The sequence below is a fragment of the Microtus ochrogaster genome, unplaced genomic scaffold, assembly GCF_000317375.1.
Source record: "Microtus ochrogaster isolate Prairie Vole_2 unplaced genomic scaffold, MicOch1.0 UNK27, whole genome shotgun sequence".
In the NCBI taxonomy this organism is placed as follows: domain Eukaryota; kingdom Metazoa; phylum Chordata; class Mammalia; order Rodentia; family Cricetidae; genus Microtus; species Microtus ochrogaster.
Window position 1 is genome coordinate 4,590,828 of NW_004949125.1, and position 12,092 is coordinate 4,602,919.

The window sequence follows — 12,092 nt, forward strand, 5'->3', positions numbered from 1 at the left end:
TAGAGAAACACTGTCTCGAAAAACTACAAAAACAAAACAATTACTGGAAAACGTCATTTTTTTTTTTTTTTTTGCCTGTTTGTGTGTTGTGTGGGCATACACATACCACAGTGTAAATGTGGATGTCAAAGAATAACTTGCAGGACTTGCTAAATATCCCAGGCTTTCCTTAAACTTGGAGCCATCCTTTGTACTGCTGTACCTGGCTCATTTTGTTAAAATGCTTTATTGAGAAAATTTGACAGTATAAGGATATTGGTCTTAATACCTAATTATGGTGTGATTGGAGGGGCTGCCTTGTTACTATGGTGATGGCTGGAAGGTCTTTGAAAAGGATGGTGTGGTTTGCATTTCTGCTCTATGTTTTGTAGGCGGGCAGCCCATTCAGAGAGCCTCTTATCAAGTTTCTGACGCGGCATCCCTCGCAGACAGTGGAGCTTTTCATGATGGAAGCAACATTGAATGACCCCCAGTGGAGCCGCATGTTCATGGTAGGAACCTGTGCGACTGTAGTGGGTTCCTACAGAGTGCTGTCAGCCAGTGTGCTCAGCCTCTGACGGACTTGTGTTTCACCTCTGTGTATCCTGGCTTTGTGTTTCTCAGAGGTCTGTGTGTCAGGAACTTGGTTGCTATCTGATCATGTCTTCAAATCTGCAACCCATAAGTTGGTTGGGAGGATTTTGGTGGTTGTAACAAACAAATAACAGAGTTATAAATTCATAACCACCGAAAGGTGGTGGAGCACACCTTCAATCCCAGTACTCAGGAGGCTGAATCAGGATCTCTGTGAGTTTGAGGCCAGCCTGGTCTACAAAGTGAGTTCCAGAACAGGCTCTAAAGCTACACAGAGAAACCCTGTCTTGGAAAACCAAATAAATAAATAATTTAAAAATAAATAAATAAATATTTTAAATTCACAACTAGAAAGTAGGATTGCTATTGGGAACCATCACTTTTTTCTTACTGTTTGTTTATGTGTGTGTTTATGCGTGTGTTCATGCCACAGTGGATGTATAAAGTTCAGAAGACAGCTTTCAGGAATTGGATGTCACCATCTACCAATGGGTCCCAGAACTCAAAGTCAGGTCATCAGACTCAGTGCCAGCATCTTTACCCACTGAGCTGGAATGTTGGTCCTAAAAACATCTTTTAATATTTTATAAAGATTATTTTATGTATGTGGGTGCTTTGTCTGCATGTACATCTGCCCACCAGAAGAGAGCCTGGGATCTCTTCATCCCAGTTATAGATTGTTGAATTAGGAGCGGCGGAGCTGTGTCTCCAGTACCCGGCCGCCTGCACGGCTAGCTTTATACCCGAAATAATTACACGGAAACTGTATTCTTTTAAACACTGCCTGGCCCCATTAGTTCCAGCCTCTTATTGGCTAGCTCTTACATATTAATCTAACCCATTTCTATTAATCTTTGTAGCCCACGAGCTGGCTTACCAGGAAAGATCTTAACCTACGTCTGTCTGGAGTGGGACAATCATGGCGACTCCCTGACTCAACTTCTTTCTCCCAGCATCCTGTTCTGTTTTCTCCGCCTACCTATGAAATGGGCCTAGGCAGTTTCTTTATTAATAAGAAATCACTCCCACATCAATAGATGTTTGTGAGCCAACATGTGGATGCTGGGATTTGAACTTAGGACCTCTGGAAGGAAGAACAGAAGTGCTTTTAATAGCTAGGCCATATCTCCAGTCCAGTATCTTTTTTTAAATTTTTTTTTAACTTTTTGGAGGGGATAATGTAGCCCTAGCTGTTCTGGGACTGGCTATTCTCTGTCTCCTGAGTGCTGGGATTAAAGCTGAGCTCCACCACTCACAGCCAGCAACAGCTTTCTAAAACGGTGCCATGTTTTGTTTTTGTTTGCCTTTTTGAAGAAATGACCAACCAGGAATGGAAGAAATTGTATCTTCCCAACTTTGTGAGTTTGATCTGATCCAAGCAGCTTCTTCATTCTTTTGCTTTCAGAGTTTCTTAAAACATAAAGATGCCAGACCTCTGAGGGATGTGTTGGCAGCAAACCCCAACAGGTTCATCACCCTGCTGCTGCCTGGTGGAGCACAGACGGCAGTCCGCCCTGGCTCACCCAGCACCAGTAACATGCGCCTGGACCTCCAGTTCCAGGCCATCAAGGTAGGGCATTTGCGTTAGAGCCCAAAGCCCCTTCGCTCAGCTGAGCTGCAGGTCCCTGATACTTGCCTCTTTCTTACAGATCATAAGCATCATAGTTAAAAATGATGACGCCTGGCTAGCCAATCAGCACTCTCTGGTGAGCCAGCTGAGGAGAGTGTGGGTAAGCGAGACCTTTCAAGAAAGACACCGCAAAGAGAACATGGCTGCCACCAACTGGAAAGAGCCCAAGCTTCTGGCCTTCTGTCTGCTGAACTATTGCAAGTGGGTGCATTGGCCTCTTCTCTGCCCAAAATTCTGCACTGTGGCCTTGTCCCTAATGTTCCTCGTCTTTGGATCCTTGGATAGTGTGGTCAGATTTGTTACAGAGGGTGGACCCATGAGGACCTGAGTTCAGATCCCCAGAAACCTATAGAAATGGTAGGTGGGTGTAGCAGCCTGCTTGTAATTCATTCCTTAGAAGGCAGAGAGCAGATTCAAGAACCCCAGGGCAAACTAGCTAGCAAGATTATCCTTCACCAGTGAGTTCTGGGTTTGATTGAGAGAGACTGTCTCCACTAATAAAATAGAAGAACAATCTGAGACGATTCCAGACATCAACCTTGGTCCTCCTGCACTCTGGCAAAATCATGCCTACACATATGCATGCCACACAGTTGAAAAAAAGGAAAGAAAACTGAAAAGGCACAAGTCTGAGTTCTGTGTAGTTATAGAATTAACCTTACACCAACCTCTTCTTTGTCCTGGCCCTTCAGAAGGAACTATGGAGATATAGAGCTGCTGTTCCAGCTACTCCGAGCCTTCACTGGGCGCTTCCTCTGCAACATGACCTTCTTGAAAGAGTATATGGAAGAAGAGATCCCCAAAAATTACAGCATCGCTCAAAAGCGTGCCCTCTTCTTCCGCTTTGTAGAGTTTAATGACCCCAATTTTGGAGATGAGCTGAAAGCAAAGGTAAGTCCCATTGTAGACAGGAGGTGGCAGCAGGTGCTGGAGCTCCTGTCCTGATGAGCCGCAGCTCTGCAGAGGCTCGTATAGTGGGCCTGATGAGTGGTCTTGCTGAAGCCATTGCATGAACCAGTGTGCCTTGCCATGTGTTTAGAAATAACTTGTCTGAGGAAGGAGAGAAAGCCAGACTGAGGTTGGCACTCTTCCTCAAGTTTCAGGCTTCCCCTGGCAGTTGGCATTTGGCTGGAAGTCAGGATGAACAGTTGCTCTCTTGGGCAAGTGTACTTGATGGTGCAGGATGCTTCTGCTTTGCACACACCCCCTAAATAGAAGTTTGCACAGCTGTTTTGCTTTGTGTTTTTCACTCCCTAGGTTCTGCAGCATATCTTGAATCCTGCTTTCTTGTACAGCTTTGAGAAGGGGGAAGGAGAACAGCTCTTAGGACCTCCTAATCCAGAAGGAGACAACCCAGAGAGCATTACCAGTGTGTTTATAACCAAGGTGGTGTCCCCAGGAGCACCTCAGTGTGGCGAACCCCTGCAGATGGGTGAATGTATATGCCTGTGGTAGGGGTTTGTGGGAATAAGATTCTTGGGGGTTACCCTCACCAGATGTGTATATGTCTGTGTCATGTGTGTCTGTGAATGCATACAGACAAACGGAAGTCAGAGGACAATTTGAGGTTACCATGTGGTTTATGGGACTTCAACTAAGGTTGTAAGCCTTGGCAGCAAGTGTCTTTATCCATTGAGCAATCTCTCCAGATCCCAAAAGAGTATTTTTAAGGTCTAATTTTAAGGATAAGACTTGTATGATCATAATAAAAATCTAAAGTGAATTCCTGCTTTCGTGTCAGGTCCTGGACCCTGAGAAACAAGCAGATATGCTGGATTCCCTGCGTATCTACCTCCTGCAGTATGCCACATTGCTGGTGGAGCATGCGCCCCACCACATCCATGACAACAACAAGAACCGCAACAGCAAACTGCGCCGTCTGATGACCTTCGCGTGGCCCTGTCTGCTTTCCAAGGCTTGTGTGGATCCTGCCTGCAAATACAGTGGGCACCTACTGTTGGCACACATCATTGCCAAATTCGCCATCCATAAGAAAATCGTCCTCCAGGTGCCTCATAGGATGCCCTCCTGTCTCGTGTTTTTGTCTCTACCCCCACGGGTACTCCGTGTTCTCTGGACAGGTGCCTCATAGGATGCCCTCCTGTCTCGTGTTTTTGTCTCTACCCCCACGGGTACTCCTGTTCTCTGGACAGTCTCATCTGCTCCTTTCCTCTCATCTTTTCTTAAAGCTACTAAAAATAAAAAAAAAAAAAAATGGGGAGGCACCCATTCCTGCCTTATTAAAAATAGTGGATTATCTTAATAAATACTCAAAATTGTAGAAAACAAAATAGTTGAGGATGACAGGGACTGAGGAGGACAACCCAGGAGTTCATGAGACAGTTTCTAACTCTAGCCCAGGCTGTCCTGGAACTTGCAGGGATCCTCCTGTGTAGTATGGAGACTGCTCTTCCATTCCCAACCATCCAGATCGGGACGTCCAAATAATCATACAGAAAATATATTAATTACAACACCATTTGGCCAATGACTCATGCTTATTTCTAGCTAACTTTAACATCTTAAATTAACCCATTTCTGTCCATCTGTGTATCAGTAAGCCATGAGGCTGTGGTAAGGTTCCGGCATCTGTCTCCTCGTCTCTTGACTCCGCCTACTCTATATATCTATGTTTGAATTTCCCACCTGGCTTCACTCTAAGCCATTGGCCAAAACATCATTCACCAACCATGTAAAGCAACACATACAGGAGGACTTCCCCCATCACTCCTGCCTCTGCTGGAGCATCACCAGTGTTTATAACCAAGGGGTGCACTTGGTCAGTGAAAATCTGTGTTGGTGTGTGCTTTTTCACACTGAAAAACTGTGTTGGTGTGTGGTTTTTCAAACTCCACAGTGTGAACCCCTATTCCAGGATGCTTGCTCTCCCTAGTTGCTCTGCCCCTTTTCAGCCTTGCTCGTGTCTCCTCAGACGTCCCTGCTCAGGGCATGTGACTTTCTGATTCTTTTGCATTGTTAATTTTACTTTGTTGTTCATGTGTGTATATGTGTGTGTTGGAGAGAGAGAGATGTATGTGGGGGCGCTTACATGCTACAGCACACGTGTCAGTCAGAAGACCACATCGTGAGTTGATTTCTCTATCTTTGTGTGGATTCTAGGGATTAAACTCAGTTGTCAGGCTTGTGTGGCTTTTGTTGTGCTGACTCATAGGCTTCTAAATCTGACCTTCCTATGAAACAACCTTAAAAATCGTTTATGTATGAGATTTTGGCGTGTGTGTGTGTGTTTGTGTGTGTGTGTACATGATATATGTGCACGTGTGTTTACATATATGTGAAGGACATACATACACATACACACACATCTGTGCAGTGTACACAGAGAACAGAAGAGGGCATCAGATCCCCTAGAACTAACTTCTCTTTTTCTAGGTTTTCCACAGTCTTCTAAAGGCTCACGCAATGGAAGCCCGAGCGATTGTGAGACAAGCGATGGCCATTTTGACCCCAGCAGTGCCAGCCCGCATGGAGGATGGACACCAGATGCTGACGCACTGGACCAGGAAGATCATCGTGGAGGAAGGCCACACAGTCCCACAGCTGGTGCACATTCTCCACCTCATCGTGCAGCACTTTAAAGTATGTAAAAGGATGGCAGACGTGTGTGGTGCAGCCTCAGACGCTGGCTTTGAGCCCCTACTCTCGCTATAGGAATACTGATGTGATGTTGGCCCCTGTGTCTGCAGGTGTATTACCCGGTGCGGCACCACTTGGTACAGCACATGGTCAGTGCCATGCAGAGGCTGGGTTTCACTCCCAGTGTCACCATTGAGCAGAGGCGGTTGGCTGTGGACCTGTCTGAGGTTGTTATCAAGTGGGAACTGCAGAGGATCAAGGACCAGCAGGTAGGGGCTGTTGGCCTTTGCCATCACCTCTCTCTGGGCTCCTTACATGTCTGCTAGTAGTCGGGCATTAAAGTCTGGTGTGTCTGTTTTTTCCAGCCGGATTCTGACATGGACCCAAACTCGAGTGGAGAGGGTGTCAACTCTGTGTCGTCCATTAAGAGAGGACTGTCTGTAGATTCTGCGCAGGAGGTGAAACGCTTCAGGGCAGCCACCGGGGCCATCAGTGCAGTAAGAACTTATGCTTTCCTTGGGTCTACCTGCTGTCCTCCTGGGACTCTGCCTATATTACCCTGTTTTTTTTTTTTTTTTTTTGAGCATTCTTGAGCCAACTACTCAAAAGACAACTGGGAACTGAGAATAATCCCAGGGCACAGCACTTCCTGGAGGTCTTTCCCATTTTCTGACATTCCTCTTCACTACCATCAGGAGTCTGCTGGTTACTTTCAATAAAGACCACAAGAGGAAGCTGGGGTGTGGCACAGCCCAGACTCTACCGGAGAGGGGCTGAGAACAACTGGTGATGGAGCGCTCGCTCCAGTAGAGCTCAGCAGTAGAGGGAGGGGCTGGCGGCTCATATCCCAGGTCTTCCTGCACAGAAACTTCAAGCCTCCTCTGCACTTATTCTGCTATTGCTAACGTTTCTACCAAGAGTCAGTTTCTTCCCTCGCCAGTGGCTCCATCTTTTCACGGCCATGTTCCCTCTGGCTGGCTGTCGCATGAGTCATCACGCCTCACTGCCAGTTAGTGCGTTAAGTCATGTGCTCTGCCAGGACTGTAAGGTTCACACAGCAGAGATCCTCTGCCCCCAGACTCCTTCATGCCCAGAATCTGGGAACATTTGGCAGGATGAGTCCACACTCCATGAGAGGTGCTGGCTGTGGAGTCCCTTCCCACTTTAAAGGACAGTCCTTTCCTAGGTGTTTGGGAGGAGCCAGTCCCTGCCAGGAGCCGACTCTCTTCTTGCCAAGCCCATTGATAAGCAGCACACGGACACCGTGGTAAACTTCCTCATCCGAGTGGCTTGCCAGGTATGGTACTGCAGAACCCTGCAGCGTGGAGTCTGTGACCGGGCCTGAGAGCATGTCTGCCACCCTGGTGCCAGATGGTTCTCATACTGTCTGGCTTTTGTTTCTGGAGCTTGCTGTATCTCAGGCTGGCCTCTAATTTACACTCCTCCTACTTGAACCTTCTGAATGATGCAGTTACAGGTGTGTGCCACATTCGGATACCTGTGTCTTTCTTGTGGTAGGCATGTCTGCCCCCTGATTTCTTCTTTCAGTGTTAATGAAGTAATGGCATGACTTGAAAAAAAGTTACCATGTATTCAATATGTCACATAGAAGTCACAGGATAACATGTGAGAGTCAGTTCTCTTTCTATCACATGAAAATTCAGGTCATCAGGCTTGATGCCAGGCACCCTTAACCACCCAGGCACCCCAGCCCAACGTATCTTACAATTTGCAGCGTCTTGGTATAGTTAAGGGATCCTGGTCAGTCAATCACTTCCTTGTTTTCTTTGCTATATAAGTTGGGGATGGTGCATAGCTCATGGCACTGAGTTGGCCAGTCTGCAGGGATCTGTGCAGCTTTCAGTTCCTTGTAGGAGTGCTTATAGCTTGGACTCACCAATCATACTGGTATTTATGTTTTCATAGGGTTGCTGGGAATCTATTTCTAAAACCTGTCATTTTGTTTTACAAAAAAGAAATTCCAAAATATGAAATTTTCCTTAGAAAAGAATTCGGAGTGGTGGTGCCATAGAGATGGCTCAACAGTTAAGGGCACTCTCTGTGCCGTGAGACTTTGTTTAATTCCCAGCGTACATATTGTGACTCACCATCTGTAACTCCAGGTCCAGAGGATTCAACCCCCTCTCCTGACCTTTGCAGGCACTAGGCATGTGCGTGGTAGACCAACATGCATGCAGGCAAAACACCCAATGACATGAAGTCTCAAAAACTTAAATTTTCTTCATTTGGGGCTTGGTTCCTCAGTCCTTAAAACTTGTGAGCAAAATACTGTATTTTGTGAAATATTAGAGATTGGCACAAATTGTGAAGAATCACGAGATGTTCAACCGGAGATCCCTTGTTTCCTTGCAGGGCGAGGGGTTCTGTGTGCAGATACCCCTCTTTGAGGAGTAGAGACCCTGCTCTCAGTTACTGCAGACCCTGCTGCAGGGGAGCGGGAGTGTGTGGGTGAAGAGGCCCAGAGGGAGGAGGAAAACCAGCTGTCGGAAGATGCGTGGGTGCAGGGACGTTTGAGAAAACAGCGTCGCTGCTCTTCCTGTACCTGTAAGCTGGTGTTCAGTGACCAACCCACTTGGCATTTTGTAGGTCAACGACAACACCAACACCGCAGGGTCACCTGGAGAGGTGCTCTCTCGTCGCTGTGTGAATCTTCTCAAGACCGCTTTACGACCGGATATGTGGTGCAAGTCCGAGCTCAAACTACAGTGGTTTGACAAGCTGCTGATGACCGTGGTAGGCATGGGCCCTGTCAGTCGGTGCCGTCACCTAGCTGGGGACATCTCTGCTGGGCCTGAGTCTAAAACTTGAGCTTTAAGATGTGCCTACTCTGACTTGTGGCTTGATGAGCATGGCTTTGACCCTCTCTCAGTCAGCCCAGAGTGCTTAGACTAGATCAGTGGTGTCTTTCATATTTCAAGGCATGCCTGTCTTCTCTCTTTCCTTTCTTTTTTTCCTTATTCGTCCCTTTCCTCCCTTCCCCCCTTCCTTTCTTCTTTCTTTCTGTCTTTTTTACACATCTTATGTTGACTTCGCTGCTGGCTTGGTATAACTGTTGTGGCTGACTAACCTGATACTCTTTACAATTTGTAAAATATTTTCTCAATGAGTAGACTCAGCGTAGGCAGCTGATGAGTTGGTTCCATTCCGGATTATCTCTGTGTCTTTTTTACCTGGAAACCTTGATCCTTGGGTTTTTCTGATGGCAGCAAAAGCCTGGATCATGTCGCTGCCATCTCAGATTCCCTTTGTCCAGTTGTTTGATGGAATTCAAAAGCTTTCACTCTTGGACTTAAAGACCTGGCATAGGTATTTGCTGTTTGGGTCCACAAAGAATTAAAACACTGCTGTCATAGGTTTAAAAGGCTGTTACACGGGGCTCATGGTACAAACTGAAGGTCCTGTTCTTAATGGCTGTCCAAATTCCTCATTGCCCTTCTGAAAAAGTCACTGGCTTTCTGGTTATAGCCCAGTTCACAGACAGCATTGCCGTGTTCCCGGGCAACTGCTGAGACCTAACTATATATACATGATGTGTGTAAACTACAGGAATGGAAGTTTCCAGAAGCCATGCCTATGCTTCCTGCAAACAGTTTTTATTTTTAGTAATACCACCATCTAGTACATTGGTTACATGATACAATTTGAAAAACATTTCCTTGGCCTGGATTTTTGTATTTTGAGTAAGTAGCCCGGCCAACAGAAGCATTCTAATACCTTTCCGTTTTAGAGCAAACTTAATGACATTTTAAAGAGGTTTGACTAAATTTTAGATCACATTCTGTTTAGGATGCAGCTTTATAAAAGTCCTGCTGTGTATGGTGGCTACTTGCTGTGACAGCGGTACCCATCTTCATTCTTCACTGGCTTTTTACTTCGTTCCAAATACTTGATGACATCCAGTTTCAAAGCTGTGGATTTGCATCTCTCCACTTAAGTCACCTGAGAGTGGCTCGTTTTCCCATTGCAGGAGCAGCCTAACCAAGTGAACTATGGGAATATCTGCACAGGACTGGAAGTGCTGAACTTCCTGCTAACTGTGCTACAGTCACCAGCCATCCTCAGTAGCTTCAAGCCCCTGCAGCGGGGCATCGCTGCCTGCATGACCTGTGGGAACACCAAAGTGCTGCGAGCCGTCCACAGCCTCCTCTCTCGCCTGATGAGCATTTTCCCTACAGAGCCAAGTAAGCAACCCTTCCCTCATACCTCTCCTTTGCCAGAGACTGTTGGGCCTGGGACTGTTGCTTGAGAATGCTCAGTAATGAGAACTACATTCTGTTTTACTCCTGACTTTACTTTTTTGTTTTGTCTTTGAGATAGGGTTTCACTATATAGCTCAGGCTGGTCTCGAACTCTGAGACCTGCCTACCTCTCCCTCCTGAGTGCTGGGAATAAAGGCATGCACCACCATGACCAATCTCTCAATCTCTTTTAAAACATTATTTGACTTGAAAATTTAGCAGTAACGTGTTATTTTGTTTCTTCTCTGAAATTCATTTCTTCATCTGCTGGATTTATTTTTCAGATATTTATTTAAGGGAAGTTAGGTTGAGGTATCAGAACGAACGTTGAGCAGCTGGTTCCTTGAAATTGTGCATGTTCTGATTAAGTGTACTTAGAGCTGTCAGGATGAGAGTTGCCCTCACTGGCGTGACCACGAGGCGCATACTGTCTTGTGTAAGGAAAGGCTCTGTGCTGCCCACTCCACAGCTAGAGCTTCATCTATGGGACTGTGCAGCCTAAAGCCCTGACCCCAGCTCCCTGCCCCACATTGTTGCAGGCACTTCCAGCGTGGCCTCCAAGTACGAAGAGCTGGAGTGCCTCTACGCAGCTGTTGGGAAGGTCATCTACGAGGGGCTCACTAACTATGAGAAGGCCACCAACGCCAACCCCTCGCAACTCTTCGGTGAGTACCTGTGTGATTTGTCCAGCCGGGGTTCACTTGGACTGTGGTCCCTGCTCCCTGGACAGCTGTCTTGGGAAAGCCTGAGGGGAGGGGGGAGGCTTTGCTGCCTTGGGTTCTGCGTTCTGTCCATCACTCGTGCTTCCTCCTCCGAGTCTTTTGCTCATCCCCAGTGCACTCTTGACTTGAAGATTGCCCGTGCACTGGTGGGTGAATTGCTGCCTCCTGGGCTGTGTCCGAGAAAGACAGACCTAGATAATCAGGGCAGCGGAATAACTGCCCCAGATACCCAGAAGCCCAACTTAGACGCCTTGCTCCTTACCACTCTAGCCCTTAGAATTGGGTTGCTACCATAATTTTTTCCCTATCATATTAATGTCATTGTGTAAAACTTGGGAAATCAATATTCTTAGAAAAGTTAACTATAAACCTCTCAATTCATTAGTAGTAAGTACTAATAGGTTGGCATGTATTTTTTTTTAACTTAATTTTTTTTGGACGGGTGGTTTTGTTTCTTTGTTTTCCAAGACAAGGTTTCTCTGTGTACCCATGCTGTCCTGGAACTCAGTCTGTAGACCAGTCTGGCCTTAAACTCAGAGATCTGCTTGCCTCTGCCTCCCGAGTACCAGAATTAAAATGTGTGCACCCCCACTGCCTAGCCCTGTTTTTATTTCTTCTTATGTTTATGAATGTGTGTGTTATCTTCCCAGTCCCTATATCTTGTTTTCTATACATAAAAAGATCCGTAACCCGCACTCGTTACACAAATGCTTGTGTCTGAACCTGTGTTCTAAATGGTTTCAGTTGCTAATGTCACAGACATGTACTGCTTTCCTAAACTGGCTGCTCTCTGAAACGCAGGGCCTGGGTGTATTTGCTTTAATCAGTCTGTCTTCCTGTTCACACCTGGCTGCTCTAGAGCCAACTGATTGGTTTTTGTGACTTTAAGTGGGGCCATCTTGTGTGCTCTGACTCCTATCACAGGTAAAGGAGCATCTCTACTTGCTCCTTCTCCAAGGTGCTCAAAGAAGAGCTGACCCCCATGGGCCCTGCCTCTGTAGAGTGACCTCCATGGGACCTGCCTCCCTCTGTAGGGTGACCCCCATGGGCCCTGCCTCCCTCCTCTGTAGGGTGACCCCGATGGGCCCTGCCTTCCTCCTCTGTAGGGTGACCTCCATGGACCCTGCCTCCCTCCTCTGTAGGGTGACCTCCATGGGCCCTGCCTCCCTCCTCTGTAGGGTGACCCCCATGGGCCCTGCCTCCCTCCTCCATAGGGTGACCCCGATGGGCCCTGCCTCCCTCTGTAGGGTGACCTCCATGGACCCTGCCTCCCTCCTCTGTAGAGTGACCTCCATGGGCCCTGACTCCCTC

General features: G+C 47.0%; 1 protein-coding gene across 11 annotated transcripts in view; it reads left to right on the plus strand.

Moving 5' to 3' along the window:
* The window catches only part of Trrap (transformation/transcription domain associated protein), a 102,888-nt gene that overhangs the window by 47,720 nt on the left and 43,076 nt on the right, over positions 1–12,092 (plus strand). For all 11 annotated transcript variants that reach the window (XM_026789732.1, XM_026789737.1, XM_026789734.1 and 8 more), the window contains 13 exons: positions 372–491; positions 1,979–2,143; positions 2,223–2,404; positions 2,896–3,094; positions 3,461–3,589; positions 3,945–4,211; positions 5,597–5,803; positions 5,911–6,069; positions 6,166–6,297; positions 6,987–7,097; positions 8,408–8,554; positions 9,789–10,002; positions 10,599–10,724. In XM_026789732.1, coding sequence (XP_026645533.1) covers positions 372–491; positions 1,979–2,143; positions 2,223–2,404; positions 2,896–3,094; positions 3,461–3,589; positions 3,945–4,211; positions 5,597–5,803; positions 5,911–6,069; positions 6,166–6,297; positions 6,987–7,097; positions 8,408–8,554; positions 9,789–10,002; positions 10,599–10,724 — 2,158 coding nt within the window. The remainder of the gene's footprint in view (positions 1–371; positions 492–1,978; positions 2,144–2,222; positions 2,405–2,895; positions 3,095–3,460; positions 3,590–3,944; positions 4,212–5,596; positions 5,804–5,910; positions 6,070–6,165; positions 6,298–6,986; positions 7,098–8,407; positions 8,555–9,788; positions 10,003–10,598; positions 10,725–12,092) is intronic.